This window comes from Apus apus, chromosome 4 (assembly GCF_020740795.1).
Source record: "Apus apus isolate bApuApu2 chromosome 4, bApuApu2.pri.cur, whole genome shotgun sequence".
Taxonomy (NCBI): Eukaryota; Metazoa; Chordata; class Aves; order Apodiformes; family Apodidae; genus Apus; species Apus apus.
In genome coordinates, this window is record NC_067285.1 from 15,924,945 (window position 1) to 15,944,665 (window position 19,721).

The 19,721-nt window shown below is 35.2% G+C and overlaps 1 protein-coding gene across 1 annotated transcript in view; it reads right to left on the reverse strand.

Moving 5' to 3' along the window:
- Positions 1-12,461: 12,461 nt before the first annotated feature.
- DNTT (DNA nucleotidylexotransferase) overlaps positions 12,462-19,721 on the reverse strand; it is a 75,937-nt gene continuing 68,677 nt past the window's right edge. Inside the window, exon 11 of the mRNA XM_051618229.1 lies at positions 12,462-12,768. Within this exon, the coding sequence (XP_051474189.1) occupies positions 12,682-12,768 (87 nt within the window). The 3' untranslated portion in view covers positions 12,462-12,681. The remainder of the gene's footprint in view (positions 12,769-19,721) is intronic.

Here is a 19,721-nt window from a genome sequence, read left to right on the forward strand (position 1 = left end):
TATTTCCAGACAGGCTCTTTCATCTCACTGGAAGCTACTTTGTGTCCCCATCACAGCTTCCAATCCTCCTCCCTGCATTAGACTCACTCTAGGACCATCAGGGTATATGGAACCAGAGAGCAGTTTGCAGATTTCTGAGATGCTGGTGACCCAAAGTATTGAATCCATGAGCTCCTCTGAGTTCTAGCAGTAAGGACACCAAAGACATTTCATATTACACAATTTATATTCATATTATATTTCAGTGTTCCTTTGAAAGTGACAATGTTTAAAAAATAAAATGAGAGTGACCTGAAAATATTTATAATTGATAGATGAGTAGAAAGAAGCAGAACAAAAGCAGGGAGGAAATGAGAGCAGAGATCTTCAGTTATAGCATGGTTAAACCCATATCTTATGGACACCAACTGAAAATGGTAGCATACTATACCACAAGATCTGTCTTTTTTAGAAACACAATCCACTTAGCATTTAAAGCCAGGAGCCATGATATTTTCCATGCCAAATACCATGTAATTTAAATTTAACTACTAGGTATAAGAGATGTGCGGCTTGAATATGTATGTACCATTGTATCACAGTAGCACAGTTTTTCCAAAATATCTTGGTAAACATGAATTGATGGGTCTCTGAGCAACCTGATCTAGTGGGAGATGTCCCTGACAATGCAGGAGGGACCCAAACCATTCTACTATTCTATGATTTTGAATTAACTGCTGTTCTGTATCTTCACCAGCTGAAAATAACATACTGGATTATTTACGCAACATTCTTAGCTTAAAGTTATACAAACACAAATTAATCAACCTGTCATATTTCACATTTTAAATATCCAACAATCTATTATAACCATGATCCTAAAAAAAAAAAAAAAAAAAAAAAGGTAAATTTTAAATATACTCCTCATACAAATCAAGCGAGGTGGCAGCACTCATGACTTCAGTGTTTGCTGTTGGTCTGATATCAAGAAACAGAACATGCTGCCACTTCTTTTTAATAAAAAAGCTCTTCACAGACCTTAGAGAATCAAGTTTTATGCATACAATAAATAATGCAGGATTTTCAATTGCAGAATGTAACTAACACGAAAGCTACAGAAAATCCTCCTCCATAACTAGAGGTAAATTGCATAATGCTTGTTAATTTCTTTGATTCCATTTTAACCACTGAAACTGAGAGTTCCTACAAGGCTTAGATCTGTTTTGACTTATGTGTCATTGTTATCTTAAAACAGATTGAGGAAAGAAAAGCATTTTTATGATCACATAGGAGCAGACATGGCAATCGAGCACCATACCTAAATCTCCTCCTGTACTGGAAGAGAACTTCCCCACTGTCCTGTCTTTTGCATCCCTGCAAGAAAAACAGGCTGACTCCTTGGTGAACTGAGATCTGGACAATCACAGCCATTGTTTTGATTCTTTATGAGCCTTTAATTCACTTCACACTTTTATTTTTATTTAGCTTTATAGAAACATGCTCTCTTCAGGCCTTGTTTACTGAAGCATTCTTTTAAAAACTTTTGTTCTTCCAACTCTTCTCTGTCCATTTGACAGGCATATAAGACTGCCCTTCATCTTGTCCGGTCAACTGCCGGTACCTCTGCTCTCTCCTAGGAGAGAGCAGGTTCTTGTGAATTATATTATTGCCTCACTCTCCACATCACCTTTGCTTCTTGGATTTCTCTCCCTTGTCTACTTTGTCAGATTTTGCTCCTTCATTTTAAAGACTGCCAAACAAGATTTCTATCATATTCTGCAGACTCTCAATGATCAGTCTGTATTTTGCATCTCCGTGCCAGTCACTAACAAATACTATTCAATGCACACTTCCATGTTTCCTGCCCAGTGTAAACACCTGCTTAAGAATCCCCAGATTCACAAAGTTTAGTACTTAGATTAAGTAGTATAAAAACTGATTTTATAGCTACAATTTTTTTTGTTTCCTCAAGCTGAAATATTGCAGCAATAATTTATAAATTTTATTGCTGATAATTTTTTTATAGCTTCTGAATTTTTATAAAATGTTTTTGACTGACACTTTGCTTTGATTTTCTGTTAGGACAATCACTCAGCTAAGAAATCTCCTATATTGTGGAAGCTTTCAATCAGTTGTCTTTTGCATCCAAAGGCCGTATCTTTTTTAAACTTGCTATGAATTACTTCAGAATTATATGACTGAGCAAACATAAAACTTTTAAAATAATGTATTGTTTATATGGCTCTTTGTGGTTTTTTTCAGTCATCACTGCACCATAGGGCTCTTATGAGGAGATTTAAAGTACTATCTTTCTCCTACAATGCCTAAATTAGTCTTGTTTTGCTGTAATTTGCAGACTGGTGGACAGTTTCTGACCTTAGGCTGTTGTGGGATTTTTAATTTCCTACAGAATTCAGCTCTAATGTCCCTCAGAGGATTCCATTCTCAGCCCAGCACTTTTCCTAATCTATATGCTGGCACTTAGGGGCCAAATTCTTCGGTAATGTTTGCATGACCCTGCATGGAGGCTGGTATTCAACTATCTTTCTTCAACACCTTCTGTCCCTCAGGCATCTTTATTTTTCTTACATCATTTTTGTGATCTCCACTACTGGATGTGTTGTAATACTTTCCATGTAAATGCAGTTAAAAAAAAAAAAAAACATATTAAAAACAAAACCAAAAAGGTTATTCTTATTGGCACAGGTTGTTTAGCTGTTATTTTATTCTTTAATACATAGCCATTCCTGTATCTAACACTCAGTTCAAATACGAAAAAGAGAACAGAGCTGCTAGTCTGGTGATTGCTATTTAAGGCTTTTATCCATTCTATTAACTTATCTTTATTTCAACTAAGGAAAATTAGACTCCTCTTTTGTCACCTGGATATTGATATCCTGGGCTGTGCTTGTATTTCTTAATGAGAAATACCTGGGAACTTGTTCATATTTCCAAATCTTTTCTTTTTTCTTTTTTTTCAAATTTCAGCTTAACAAAAACACTGTTGTCTGCCATTTGTCTGGAATTTTCTAAACCATTTACGTTCAACAACAGAGTTTATCTCTGTACAGAGGATGACTGAAAGACATATCTCTACCTGAGTTTTTTAAAAGGGCATACAGAGCAAACCATAAGTGCTAGGGAAGCTTGACAGAAGCAAAACTTGAAGCTACGTCTAGTAAGAGAAGATGTGTGGCTCAGCTGAGTCACAGATAATGGAATAAAAGCAGGTACTCCTGCTAGAGCACTGGCAGTACAGCTGGGGAGAAGGATTGGTAGCAAAGTTTAGTCCACCCATGGATCCGTTTTAGTACTTTGAATACCACTCCAAAGAATATACTTCTTTCAATGTAGCAATATTTGGAAACAATTTAACTTACAGTTTTGAAGAAACACTACATTTACCCTTCTTAGTGTTTATTTTTGCAGAGATTTTCATCAGGTGTCTAGTCATTTGTCACAGGGGACTAAATGTGCTAATACCTAAAAAAATACTTATGACACTTGCTTTAATGGACATAATTAAGGATAAAAAGCTCTCTCAGATACATGGAGTCAAGACTACAACAGGCATTAGCAGTAGCACAAAGAACCGCAGGCTCATGAGTTTGATCCAAACACAAAGTTTAAAACTATTTTGGCTGCAGGATTCTTCTTTGATAACTGTGGCCTGAAAATGAATGTGAGCATGCTGGAAAAGAGAGGAAAAGAAACAGTGACATACAAGGACAACACTGGAGTAAAAGGCTTAAGAGTTGTTGGAAAGCAATGTGGAGTCTGACTTTGAAAACATCGTAAGGGCTTTTTCAGGGAAGAATTATGGAAGCCCGAATCTCGTTCTTGAGCAAGGGTTCCCAGTCTTTTGGATTACTCTACAATAGATTAACACCAGCATTGTGCATACCACAGAATGGCTCTGGCAAAATAATCAGTTTAAGATTCTTAAAGAAGTAGAACATGCAAACCATCACTAGCACAAACATTAGTTTGACTTGTTTAACAATGGATTATGATAAATTCCTTCTAACAATGTGGAGATGGAAAAAAAGGCATTTCAATTGAAACAAAAATTCTGATACACTTGTAAGTTTAGTGCCTTTTTAGATATATGTTAAAATATGCAATTTCTACATACTTAGTTTATTAAATGTGTTAAATACTCTTTGTGCTTTCCATGAGCTGACAAGGAATGAATGGAAAGTTGTCAAGGAAATTTCTGAACTATTGTTTCTGGTGCTACCCTTTCCTGTGACAGCATACGGGTGCAAAGTTGTTCCAAGACTTCAATCTCTGCCTCAGCTTTCCCAGTCAGTTGTAAAACAACCAAAAAATAAAACAACCAAAAAATTAAAAAAAAAAACTGCTGCCATTTTCCATTTTTATATTAGTGCAGCACATTGAAAATAGTTATATTCATGTGTTGCTGCTATTTATCCTTATTAAAGATTAAACAGTGTCCTTTGTAATTCATATATGTGAATATACGTTTCATGATCATTATTTTTATCCTATAAGTTAGAAAATACAGCCAATTCCAACAATATCACAAGTTGCAGTGTCATCACCATCATGAAACTTTTAGCATAGAAACTTCTACTATAGAGGAGCATGTACTTCTATGTCCATGCTATGTTAAAGCATCTCATAACTGCACGTGCCTGTTAGTGACTGGCTGCAGCAACAGTCACCTGGATGGCACAACAAAAATTTCCTCTACCATCTCACAAATACTTGCAGCTGAGCTCTTCCCCTTTTCAACATAAGAAAGTAGGTGAATGCTTCTGACATAATAGATTGTCAATATCCACTTTATTTATTCAATACAGTGTTTTAACATATTGCATAACACATAAGTCCCACAGTTTACATTTACCAACAGATGCTTTTTCTTTCTGGAGCAGATGGCATATTGAGTGTACCATGACATAACTCACATTTGCATTATCAGTCATAACTGTTAAATCATTCCATAAACTGAGTTTTGTGTTTCAATAAGATATTTTTAATAGCCATAGCAGCTTTGTAAAAATCAGCTAGTTGATTATATAATCAGTTGAAGCGGAAGGTAAGATTTATCAAAAAACCCAAGAATTAAAAAAAGGCATAAGAGATAACACTTTGTTATTACTATTTTTTGATCTGTGCACACTTACTGCTTGTGATTGTTAAATATTCAAAGATGGAATTATTTTTGTAAAAATTCCTAATTTTCTAAACTATGTGCTAATTCTGAGTAATACATTTTTAGAAATAAATCTTTGTCAACTTCCCTTATTTACGCTTTGAGGACTTAATGAAGCAAAATAATTGCAAGTTGAATGATATATTGCCAGATAAAGTTAGTCATTTCAGTATTCTCAGGCATTATGATAGTCCTGCTAAATAAAATTTTGAAAATCTAAATTGATTTTATTTTATTCTCAATTTACCATATTTTTTCTTGTTATTTTTGGATCCTGGAATCTAGGATGCCACTAAAAAGTGTCTAAAATACCCTGCTAGGTAACTTTCTAAAAGGCACAGGTCAAATAATATATGCAGGTCCCAACAATGTTTTGTCTTTGCAGTACCCAAGGTATCTTTTCACAGAAACGAATTCTGTTTGTTTACTTCCTGACAATGACTGCAGATTTTCCTTAATTCAAACAAACTTCCTATTGCCAGTTTAGTTTTTTTCTTCCATGACTTTTATTCCACATAGACATTGAAAATGTAATACAGTTCTTTGGCTGGCATAAATGAATCCAGCCTTTTAAAAAGACAGTGGCCTTTCATCAGTTTAAAATCAGCACAATGGGAGCTGAAGCAGGTCTCATTATTCAGAAGCCTGGAGTCTGGTTTGTGCTGAGTGAGAGAAAACAGCTCATACATTTAAGTCAATCGTTGCCAACACGATGCTGCTGTTTTTTGCACAAAAAGGACCGGCACGTTTAATTAAGCACTGAGGATTTCAGGAAGCGTTATAGAAATTTTGAAACAACCTAGATCAAGGAAAGGACACAGCTGTAGAAAGGTTACTGGTCGGATGTAGCACTTAATCTGATGTGTAGTTCTTAGTATTACTTTCTTGATGAGCCTTGTATGAAGGCCAAAATCTAAAACCATTATTTTTGCATTTTGCAATAAGAAATCTGTACAACAGCAAGAATATGAATCATAAACATAGAAGGCTAAGAATTTTATGTTTAAACTTCTGTTCCCTTAGAGAACTGCGTGGCACCCTATAATAAATATATCAGCATAATATTTTGAGATTATGTTATCTCCTCTCTGTCTGCCTTCAGTTAAACTGTCTGCAGCGAAATTCAACTAATACTCAACATTGCATGTCTGTTTGCATGATCCTTTGGAAGAGATAAAAAGGGAAAAGTTGTACTTTTCCCCATTTACACAAGTAAAGGTTTGGAAGAAAAAAGAGAACTATTTGGGGGGGGGGGGGAGGGGAAAGGTAAAGATGTCTTGGGTGGGCAAATTAAAATGGTAATGCAATTCTATTCTTCATCCGCTCTGAACCACATTTAACATGGCCTTGCATACAAGCTATTGAACACTTTTCCTTGTTGATAAAGAGTCAGTGTCTTCTCAACTAAAGTTGCAATTTTTTTGCTCTGTTAATTTAACCAGAATCTCCCTAGACCTAATACTTTTCAACAATTCCTAGCTCTTGCCAACACTGTAATTTACATTTTAGTATAGTTATTCTGGAGGTATTCTAGTGGACCACCAATATCTGGAATTTGATCTACACCTAGTCTCTAAAAACTGAGACCTATTTTCTATTATATCTTAATGCATAGTTTCCTAAAGAGAAAAAGACACTGAAGCTCACAGAAAACTTAAGACAGCTTGTATATAGTGTGTATATATATAGCAACATACACAAAACAGTTTAAAGAGCCACAAATACAAGAAATAATGCTACTCGTGCTAGAAATGTTTTCCTTATTGAACAGAAATACTTCCTTGTTGATTCAAACCAACACCTTCAAAAATAAAAGAAAATTAATTTCAAAGCTCCACCATTTCCAAAAATCCCTTTGATTTAACACACTGATTTTGGAGAGAATGCAACACAAAAATCAATTTACCATTTAGCAGTATTTTTTGATGCACAGTCACAAAATAATTAGAATTCAATGCCTGCAAAAATTAAAAGGAAAGAAGACAGGAAGACAGACAGACAGACAGACAGACAGACAGACAGGAAGACAGACAGACAGGAAGACAGACAGACAGACAGACAGACAGACAGAAAGACAGAAAGACAGAAAGTCAGAAAGACAGAAAGACAGAAAGAATGCTTGTTTTACAAGTAAGTGTGTTTAGTTACTAAAACACAGAAAACTGGGAGCTTTCGTACTTACCCAACACATGATCTCTCTCGCCCTAATGAGTGACCAGCTGCAGTCCTGTGTGATCCTGACCAGCCAGGTGATTTAACATTTACCCAAGGCATTTTGGATTCTGGGGTATGAAGTTCAGCAGCCCCTACAATGCAACTCATGGGGATTGTCTCTATTTCTAGCAGTATTTGAGAATACAGTTTGGAGGCATTGGGTGAAAAATAGTGTTTTATGGATTGCCTATAATACACATTTATGGAAGAAGTCATTTAATAGATATTTTCAATTAAGTATTCTTATGGGAGTTGAACAGCATTCATGGAGAAAAGCCTTTCCTAGTTATGATTTGACTTTGTAAGAGGTGATACTGAAATACATAATACTTATCATCATCAAAGCATCTTAGGCCAGGCTAGCATAAAGTACATTTTCACTGTATTCCACACAATCTTCAAAAAAAGAAATGACCATGCAAACAGAAAGATGCAAAGAACAGGGAGAAGATGGGCTCAAATAGAAGCTGATGAATACTGTCTGTGAGGTTTGTGTTTTTAATGTCCGACAATTACAAGCACTCCTAGAGCAATCAACATTGCAGCCACTTGAGCAAGATATGAGGCCACATATGCCTACTAGAATTATGGCAAAGATAAATGACACCTGGAGGCACTTCATTTCCACATTTAATGATCCACAATTTTAGTTAAAAATAAATAGACCAGATCCAGAGGTAGAACTTGACAGACCTAAAGTGTAATACCACAAATCATGCAAAGGAAGCTGTAAACAGGCACAAGACAATTCATTCTAAGTAAATTAGATCTAACGGAGGAATACTAGCCATGGCAGTGAACTGATCTCTTTTCCTAAGAAGCATCATCAACTAAAACAAGTTACATCTGATGCAACCTGATTAAAATAAAAGACACTTAGTATACCTACACGGCAGTGTCAAAGATGATTTGATCCTTTTTGTAAAATGGAACACGAGAAAGAAAAAAAAAAAAAAAAAAAAAAAGGCTGCTTGATGTATATATACGCAGAGATCAGCTAATTAGCTAAGTTTAGTGGAAAGCTCTGAAGCTCTAACTCACCCATAGCTATGACATTTTCACGGATATGGCTCCTATTGGGTCCTTAAAGGTAGAGCCAGCAGCATTCTCTCCTAGCAAGACTGACAACAATGCCAGGAGAAGCTTAACCTCTATGGCAGGTTTTCAGAGCTCACTTCCTCCATTTGTTTATGTGATTTCTTCAATTAACCTTTTAGACCCAGGACTTGATTATTTTAACTGCAGTTGTTAAAGGAAACTGTATCAGAGAAAGAAATAGCTGTTCAACAAGTGGAAGAATAGTTTTCATAGTAAGGCAAAAGATTGTGTCACCTGAGAAATCTGAACAATTCTGGCCATGAGATACAGAAAACACATTTAATCTGGGGGTTGTAAAGTATGGATTTTTTGGGGGGTTGTTTTTTTCAATGTGTTGAAGTAATTTACATAAAATAGCAGCAATTTTTAGACTTCTATTAATTTCCAGAAGGTCTGTGTAGCTTCAAGTTTATAATGCCATCTGTATGAATATTTAGGTTGCCTAGATTTGCAATTTTTGTAGAGTTGTGTAAGTACAATAAACTCCTAGATTCATTGATGACATTAACTACATTATTACCCACCAATCTGAACATATCTTATTGGTTTTGCCTTAATTGATTTTGAGCAAAGCATTTGTACTTTGGTGCATTTGGATTTCTTTGGTTTGTTGGTTTTTAATGATTACATTATGTTGCCCATGCAATGTATGTTATAGGATCATGTCAAGAGAAAACATTATCTAGGGTATTCAAAAAATCAGAAATTATCACAAACCATGAAAGAATACAGTGGTTTTCATTTTAACTTCTACCTGTTTTTCCCAGAAAGAGAGTCACTAATCAGTTTTCAGAGAGCTGGAATGTAGATATGTATAAACCAAATAATCTTTCTCCTCTTACTACTTGCCAAAGTGCCTTGGTGTAGAAGCAGGGGAGGAGGGACAGACATTTTAAAAATCAGCCTTCAGGAACTTTGCAAATAGACTAGGTCAATACCATTTGTTTCTGATGAACAAGTTACCAATAGCTTATGACTTTATTTTCCTCTAGGTGCTTTAAAAAGAAACTCTATTAATCATTGTAACAATTTAGAAGATATTAAGTACACTGATCTGAACTACTTTTTTCCCTTCCTCCTATTATAAACATCAGTATGTTCTTGTTACAAGTGTTTGCCCTTTTCAAGACCCCCAGGTATCACCCTGTCCTTCACCTGTTCAGAAGCATCATAATTATTTACTCCAACAGTTTCACCACACCACGGGAGTTTTCAACACTCTCATGGATCCACATATGCTCAAGTGATACAGGTTTCCTTTCCTGTAACCTGTTCCATTCCAGTTCTCCTTTATGATTTCTATCTTTTCTAATTATGGTTTCAGTTGACTAGCACTATCAAGAACAAGTGAAATCATTACAGGGCTGAGACTGTTCAGAATAGCAGGACTGGATTTAATTGATGCAAGAAGCATCACATTATGATTTTGTTTACTAAAAACTGATTTTATGATTTTCTGCCTCTACCATTGCATGCACATTGAATTTGGCTGTCAGGTATTATTCTGCATGCAGTAACTATAATAGTGACTGAGGTACCTGCTTGTTCAGTGCAGGTGTTCAGAACAGGTCTCTTCTTCATAATCCAACCACTCTGGTAATCTAATCTGACCTTCTGCTTAATCTAGTCCACTCAATTAATAATTCTGCAGTTTTTAAAAATACTTGATACAGTCAGCAATCCTGGTTTTAATTCTCTCTATAATTAATTCTAAAAAAAAGTTCAGAAAAATTGAAGGAAAGGAAAGAATAAAGTAATACACTGTTTTCTTCCAGTCTTGAAGGAGCTGACAGAGCTTGTGTTTGGTATCTTCTCCCCCACAGGTAGAATAATTATAAGTGATGCATAGGCAGGTAAAATGTGAGTTATGAATTTCAAAAATTTCTTTATGTGGAAAACAGAATGTTTCATATTTCTTCTATGGCTTGAAGTATGCAGAAACAGCACAACTGGAATGTATAATTTCAGATAAATGTTGGCCAAGTAGTAAGTATATTTAGATAAGGTACTGTGGCTTTTGTTCTCTTCCACTAGGACTGAAAAATGTCATTGCTATTTAAGTGTCAGCATCCTGATGCAAAACATAAAGGAATTTAATATATTAGCATGGTAAAGCTGGAAGCAACTGCAGTGTTTTCCAGTTAGAGAAATTTAGAAAGCAGTGTTATATTTTCAGCTTGGTTTGCAAAACTGCACTTAAAAAATAACAGGTTTATTGGCACAGGCAAGAATAAAACTCTATGCTGTTATCACATTTTTCTCTGTCTCTTAGTGAGGTTTTACAATTGTTTGTGATGCAGTTGTCTTAAAAGTCCATTTCCCAGCTTGAGTAAACAAAATCCGCACACTTTTGCTTCATATCAAGTGTCAAGCAAGTATATCTGTAAAAAATCTTGACTACGTTTCTACTAAAGGCATCAAATTACATTTAAATTAACAAATTTCAATTTCTTATACTGTAAGTTTCCAATTATCACAAATTACAGAATGGATTCACAGCATAGCATGCCTTTCTTTCAGTATGAGAGTATTTTTCATTAATAGAAATAGTAAAGGAGATAGAAAGTGGGATGCATAAACTGTATCCTAAAAAAATGTATATGAACTGATATTTTCAAAGTGTTTCTATAGTACTGAGTCTAACCACAATGATAAATGAACACATTTCACAAATATACAGTTACTACCTATTTTAACAACCAGAAAGATGTGTTTGCATATATAATTGTACCTGCCTACTGTACTAAAAAAATCACTCTTTGGGGAAGCAGCTTCTCAGAAATTCCTCTTTAATTTTCTCTTACCAGCAATGGCTTTGGCACTTGCACCTTAAGTCATTCATCCCATAGCTAAGCACTACATTTTTAAACCTTGGCATATTTTATGCATGTGTAGAAACTTCAAGCCTATGTTGCTGTGGGTTATGGCCATTGTCTGAATATGGGAAGCCACTACTATCAGTAATAATTGCTGTACTCAGGCCTGTCAGTGCCATTCTCTCTCTGTCAAGGCAAAATGTAATATCAGCCCTAACAGGAAAAAGTTCTGGCTTTTAAGAAAGAAAATTATTTGACCAGTCTTGGTGTTCTTAATCATCTTTATTCTACGAATGTCAAATGAGTGGTAAGTAAGTAATTTCATGTTATAAAGCACTAAATGCCCCTGTTCATTAAAGGATAAAAGTATTACAAATTTGTAATTATCATCACAGATGAGCTACTTGCAAAATTCCTGAAACCATTTTGGTTATCTTATAGGATTACTTTTATTAGAAACTCTTACAAATCTAACATTAATTTCTGACCAAAAAGAGGCAATACCATTCTAGAGCACTCAATAGCTTAACAGGTCAGGTAAACTTCTATCCCAATGCATATATATCTACTAATAATTTTCTGTCATCTAAATTGAGCACAGAGAATTAAAAGCTTTCCACCCAGAGCAGCCACCAGCCTGATAATTAAGGAAGTTGTTTTCATGACGGTTATAATTCAAAGTCCTGATTGAGGACCATCATATCACCATTTGAATCTTCCTTAGTCCAAACCAAATTTATAGTATTTTTTCCTCACAACTGAAGATTGCTACTGAGTTACTCCACTGCTACTTTCCAAAATGCCTTGCTGTGAAATGTTTTTAACCCCCACTGAATTCTCAGCTTGTTTACACTTTTGATGGAATGGTGGCCCACCTGGAAAAATAGTACAGTGGAAGCTTGGTGAGACTGCCTAACTACTGCCTAGGTTAAGTTTTAAATGTAGCAGCAGTTTTATATATGGATTCAGCAAAATACTTCAGAAATCCAGTAAAAGTTAAGCATGCATTTCAATAATTTTTGGTCTCAGCTCAAATATTTTTCACTATTTAAGTATTGTCATAGCTTACAGTATTTTAACAAGCATTTTTCAAAGAAATGTTAAATTCCTAACACAAGCAAAAGTCTCACCAGTTTCAAGTTTTCCCACAAAAAAAATTTCTCTATCTTGTCACTACCATATAGAAACTTCAAAGATTAAAACAGAAAAGACTAGAAAATATTTGGTAGAACTTTTTTTTTTTCCTAGGAACATCAGCATGTATAATGGCATTCCAACATTTTTAAACTTTCTTAGTTGTCATGGAGATTCTTATTTTGTATTTATATCAGACTGAAAGATAGGCAGGAAGACAATTGCTGTCAAATGTTGAATGTACACTGGCAAATAATTTTAAGCATTCCTTTCCCATGGTTCGACATAATCCAAGCCAAGATGTGCAAAGATTTCTTCCTCACTTCCAGCTTTGAGAAAGATCCTCTGTGAAAGAATTAAAGAAACACAGCAACTCAGTAAGGGTGTTAGAAGGACATTTCAATTGATGTTTTTTGCTGTTTAAAAGGAGTTAATTTTTGACAGTTCTACCCATTGTATCCTCTACAGAATAAACTCTTAATCAGTGTGCTGACCTTGAAATGCAAAAGCAAGTTAAAAAATCATTCTAATGCTGCTTGATGCTTTCACTTCTAATGACTAGTTTACGACAACTGTTTTGATTTATTTTTTCAAGACTCTATGCACAAGTATTACGACTAGAAATCAAACAACTTGACTTCCTTGATAAAATCATCAATTTATTATTTTTTTTAATTAACATAGTAATGTTCTCTATAAATGCATTCAAGCTTATTCAATCTCTACACTAATTATGTATAGCCAAGCATTAAAAAAATCAATGTTTTCCATTTTTCTAATGCTTATAGAAGGATTATCTGAAAAGACAAAATATTCCATCTGGAAAAGCAAGCCAAAAATGAAGGATCAACAATATCAACTTTTTAATCTTATTGCTTTGTTTGGTTTTTTGTGTTTTGTTTTTTTTTCTTTTACACGCACACTCCTGATGAATGTTATACAAAAAAAAACAGTTTTGTATTTTCATATCTACACTTCTGATAATCCAGGATAGTATTCTTGCACAGGACAACCACAAGACTACCTCCCATAAGATGACTGATACAGTACTTAGCCTTATACTTTCCTTTCAGCACTGTACTACAATATTAATTAATGCGAAACCTCACTGTTTAGAGGAGTTTGGAAGTGAGAAAGAACTAATTTCTATTGAAAAACAAAACAAAACTTAATATTTCAGCAATTCTTGAATAATTTGAAGTTAAGTCTCAATTGGTGTTCAGCTCTGAACAATCTCAAACTCCAGTTTAATGAAAACTTCTGGGTTAAAGTTTCATAATCCTCTAGATTTACTTTTTGCTGTGAAAAAGGAGATACCGTTTAAAAAACTACCCAGTGATGAATTCTGTAAAGTTTAGGAACATTTGTGCTGGTACTTCTGCTTTCTCAGCTGCCAAGCACTGCCTCCAGGAAGACTATGCTGTCCAGCACACCCATGGGAATGAGTCAGGAAGAGGTGCCCATGAGTAGATCAGAGCAGGCCCGTGGTATGTTGGAACAACTTCTGGCACCAAAGATTCACAACTTTTCCTTATTTTTCTTCTGTGTTCTCTCCTTCTTCTTCTCCTTTACTCCCTAATCTGGATGGGGTTCCCCTGTCTCTTACTCCCATCACATAACTCAAGGCACTTTGAAAAGTAGCAGGCACATAAGTGGAAAAGGTACATCCTGCTTCTGGTTGCTGACACTTCACTCTTTCTCCTTTCAAACCCATTACTTATCAGCCACCAGAGAAGATCAACACTGGTAGGAGACTAGGGGATGTAGCTTCGCCAAGCTCTATGGCACCAGAACAAGTGAAGGCTGCAAAGTGTTGTCTAAGCTGCTGCATCAAAGGAAGGAAAGCAGAAAAAATAGTAAGCCAGAAAGAATAAGCCAAACCACTGAGCCCAGGGCAGCTTTATGCTGCCCCTGAAATGTGCTTGGGCAACATCAGTAAAATTCACCTCATCAGTTAGTACCCTCTGGCTTATTGTTATCCTCCAACAGTCCCATTCTTTCCAGTGCCTGATCCATATGCTAGTCCTGTCAGGAGCCACAGTTTTGGCAAAGCATAATAAAGTTCTAAGTCCAACTCTACAGCAAAGGCTCATCTTTCACTGACACTGTTAGGCTCCAGCAGCCAGAGCAGTCAGACTGGCAGCTTTCCTAACAGCTGTTTTTCAATGTCACAATGAAGAATGAAAGCCGGTTGAACTGTGTTAGAAAGGTTATGAAGACTGAATTGAGGGGTAGAGGTTAGATGCTACGTGAATAGAGCCAGAGGCCATCAGTGTTCCCTTGAGCTTGGGAAGACAGAAAGGACAGAATATGAAGTTCTGATTCTGCTCTTCTAGAGTTCCCAACCTGCAAAAGAAGTATTTATGAACACCTCTGACTGATATCCTGTTGAATGCATCCAAAATTACTAAGCAATTTATCTTTCTTAGCAAATTATTGCCATACAGTGAAGTAATATGGAATGTTTTCACTCTTTTGTTTGGAGACCATTAATCTTTAATTAGACAAACACAATCTTAACAGGCAAATCATTAACGTAAATGGTAATTATAGCAACAAGAAGTAGTGTGTTCTGTGTTGGTAAAAAAATATATTACAAAATCAGAAAGTAACTTTAAAAATTGTATCCACTTCTGTAATGCCCTGTATCAATATGTACAGTCTTCACAAATAGTGTCTTGCCATGCTCATAAGCTACATGTTTATCACATTAACTCTTTGGCATTTCTGTTAACCAGATTTGCATTTGCATAGCTGTTGTGTACCAATTGTGCTTTATCTAAACCAAAGCCACAAAAACAATCTTTCACACTGATGTCCGTAGACATTGTAAAATAACCTCTAATATAAATTGATTCCAGGCAGTGATATTCCTTATGGATCAGAGATTCATTACTAGAGTGCAAAATAAAAGTATTTCATAAGGTATATTAAGTTGTTTTCACTTTCCCATAATGAATTCTACTTATATAAGATATTCGATTACACCATATCAGAAATTTGAGGGAATAATTTGGCCCATTGCTTCAGGGACTTTGTTGTGCTTTGTTTTTTTCTAAAATTGAACAAGGACAAACATCTTTTCCTCTTTGCTGTAGTGTAAAAACAATCTCCAGTTTTCTAAGGTATTTTATCCTTTGCCATTATGTTCTCAGCTTATGAATATTTACTGGGACAGTGCCCCAGAAAACTACGGAATATTGCTGGAGCACAAAAAGCTGAAAACAAGTATATATCCATAATGAACTGACAGGTCAAAGTTGTGTCTGTGATAGCAAAAACTGTTTATAAAGCAATTAAATTGATCTTTTTTCATATAGATAGGACTAGAAAAAATGGTAAAAAAGATTATATTGAGTAAGATAAGGTAAGATAAGATAACATAACATGAAAGAAGACACTGAGAAGTGCCCATTAGGTAATAATACTGGGAATATTTTGATCCTAGAGTATATCCTGGGAGGATTTAGTAATTTATTATTACTAAGAACAAGACGTCAATCCATACACGTATACACATACACTACTGCAAAAAGTAAAACAAGAAAAAAAGATCTTACACTTGTAGACAGATGTCATATTCTTTAATAGAAGCCCTTCATATCTCCGGGACCCCAAAATGCATCCCATGTTTTTTTGTTCTGTCACTTTTTGTTTTTCTGCAAGCAAAACTCATTTCATTTGCTTGACAGGCAAAATTTCTAATACAAAGTATCTGATGCTGAATAGCATTCTCAGTAGCTACAAGCCATGTTTCTAAATGAATCTCTAGCTGATATCTGGCAACTGCTTTAGTAATGTGTTATTAATGTTAATCATAACCTATGATTTTGCTTCTTTGTCAGTCTTTGCAGAGCTTATACAGTGATGCAAATCTGATTATTGCATTCACTGCTGGTTTTTTTCTTTTTTGTTGGTTTGTTTTTTTTTTCTCAAGACAAGTAATGAACTGCTTGCCCAGTTGTGAATTTTTTTTCAGCTTCTTACTAACATTCAGCAGATCCAAGACATGTCCAATCAACATCAATCAAACTCAAAAAAACCCAATGCTGTGGAGCAGCTGGCATCACTCTGCTCTTATCCTATTTAATCAATTCTGTTATTTCAATGGATGTAAATATTACAATTGTGATTACAAACATGACCATTAACTACACCTAATGTAGAACAGCTGCCATCCAAATGTTTTCTTATGCTAACTGCTACCACTGATTTTTCATTTTGGCATTATTGATCATTAATACTTTTGATGAAAGAGAAGCAGAGAGAGAAGGCGCAGAAGTAGCACTGCTTGATGATATCCTAACTAGCACTGCTAAAGTTCAAACAGATGTTATACTATTATTGTCACTTGGTTTCATCTCACATTTTAACATGACAAAGCCAGCAAAACAAAACCATTACTCAGTAAAGTAGAATTCTAGTTTTAGTAACATAAATCAGGATTGGCCAACAGCAAATATTTCTTCTGGGGGAAAAAATGAGTTGAACACACTGAAAAGTAAGTACAAATCCCTTTTCTATTCCATTTTTCGAGTACCTCCACCTGTCTTTTGAAACTACTTCTTGAGTAGTTCAACATAAGTAGATTGACCCAATGCATCAAGATAGGAAACCTTAAAACATGGTTAGCAATTTTGCCATCTGGTAAAGATGTAGAAGAAAAGATTCCAAGAAATCAGAGATTACTAAAAATTATTTTGTACAACTTCTTGATTTTTTTAACACAGAGGTTCTTAATATTATATGAAAATGTAGGGCACTGGATATGTACTGTTTGCTTACTAGGCAACCTGTACTTCCAGTGAGGCTAGATAAATTCTTTAGGCTGTTGAAATGAAATTAAACTGCTTAGACACCCAGTGCACACTTGCCTCTACTGTGGCCACACATCTTTCTTTCCACCATTTGGACAGGAGGGAAAAGTACTGCAGTGACAGGAACCTCCTAACACTGCACTGAACAAAAGAATACTTTGTTGAGGTTTCTCACTCAGGAGACAGAGAAGCTGCTGCTCTGTCTGTTTTGTGTATGCAAAGTTCCTGAAATCAAGTCTACTCGTGCTCTCCATCAATATTAACACAGCCTTCTTGAAAGGCCCACATTTAATCAGATTCCAAGTATCCCACTGTTTATTGCCATATAGTTTGATAATAAGAATGTGCTGCAAAACACAAGACTGAATGGTCTATTAAAATTAGACTCTCAGCCTGTCACTGTGGCATTTCATTACTATTTTCCTAATCTTAGGATGAACTTAGGAAGTTAGTTGGAATACAAGAACCTCAAAATACAAGGCATAGGCAGTATAATTGATGAAACGGGATTTAATGGTTCTGAAACAAGAGAATATTCTGGAGAAAGAAGTACTCCAGGTTTGTATGTACAACATGTGTACAGTATGTTCATGTAGAACTCATTGTCATGAAGATGAGACACAGTGGAAATGTGATTAATTATTTAAATCCTTATAATGGCATTAGCTGAGAAACTAGAACTAACTATGTAGTTTCCTAGTTGGTTACTGGCCCAACTCTACTTTATACATTATTTGAGAATTATTCTTAAGTAAGTTATAGCAAAATTGTGCCCTTTCAAAAACCAAACAATTTCCTTCCATATCACATTTTCCCTACTCTTTTCATAGTGCTGACTTTTATTTGCTCTACAGCTGTAATTCAGAAAGAGTGCAGTCATACTTCAGTGGATTTCATTATCCTTTGTAAAACTATGACATTGTGTAGGAGGGACCCTCCCTCCTTTTGTAAAAGACCCTGAAGGGCCATATTCATTAAGGTCTGCCTGGACTCCTTCTGAGATACTGTTTCATCAAATTAATTTGGAGAGGGTGAGGAGGACAAAGAATATTTCCAATAGTATCTTGGTAACAAATTACACAACTGCTTGATACAGCTCTGCATCTAGACAATTATCTGGGAATGTCACTGATCTATACACTTACTGCATCCTTTTTGTTTGTATCCTGATAGTGTTGCATGCTTTAAAACAGAAAACTCTTACATAAGGTAGGTAGGGATGTTTTAATTTAGTTTTGGTCTTTCAGCAGTTTTTATATATGACATCTGTTCACATCAATTTAAGTACTTTAATATTTGTTTTCCTTTTTAACATTATTAAAATAGAGCTAAAATGGAAATACAATCTTATCTAACTTTGCAGCATTTACAGTACACTTAATGATAAATACCAAGCAGTCTAAACCCCCATCTCTTTGCATGTCTGGAATTATTACAGTGGCAGTGAGCATGGCAATGATAGATGAACAACCAAAAAGAAGAGGACAGACTGTCATTTGCAAACAAGGAATGTAGCTGTTCATTGTGCTTTGACAGAGACCATTCAAAAAATAAGTTTTGTGGGTAAAGTCAATTTTAGATGAATGACAGTAACAAAAGGACTTGCTTAATCAATGATAGTAAAAGATACCATAAAAATACCTTGAATTAGTTTTAAACATGTATTTGTCACTTAAGTGACATCTTCACATGTCATCACTTATGCCAAGTCAATTTTTAATTAAAGATACTTGGACTAATGCAGAGATTATGCTGTTTACATGGCTTGCAATAGCTTCCAAGACATGAAACCACTCCTCTAGATATGAAAGGCCATTGCATTCTGTGAAGCAGTGCACCATAACACTAAAGACCTAAAAAGTAAAGAATATCTTGAAATACCTTAGTGCAAAGCTATTAATCTGTTCACACTCTCTTTTTCTCTGACTCCATTTGTTCAAATAAAACTTATGTTCTTAAAAAAATACATATTTTTTAAAAAATGCCCCCTCCCTAGAAGTGTTCAAGGGAGGGCTGGTTGGGGAGTTGAGCAACGTGGTCTAGTGAGAAGTGTCCCTGCCCATGCAGGGTCAGAACTAGATGATCTTTAGGGTCCCTTCCAACCCAAACCATTTTATGGTTCTATGATTCTGTAATAGCTGTTGACTGGATGAACAAAATGAGCTTACAGAAAGAATTGTGAAGGCAGAAACATAACGGAATCATCAAATATTAAATATTTGCACATTATTAACAGTGGGAATGTTCACATGACCTGAGCATTATCTCATCTGTTCTCTGCCACTGGGATATTTTTGCTAGAACAATTGATGAAGCACCAACACTGGACATGGGTCACACCAGTACTGCAGAAACTTTTAGGAAGATGCTTCTTTTAATAAAACAGCCTCTAATAAACCGGTATTGTAAGGTATATGTTATATTTCATTATTTTATGACTTTCAGGTTATATAGACCTAAACTCCTGCATACTGTGCTGAA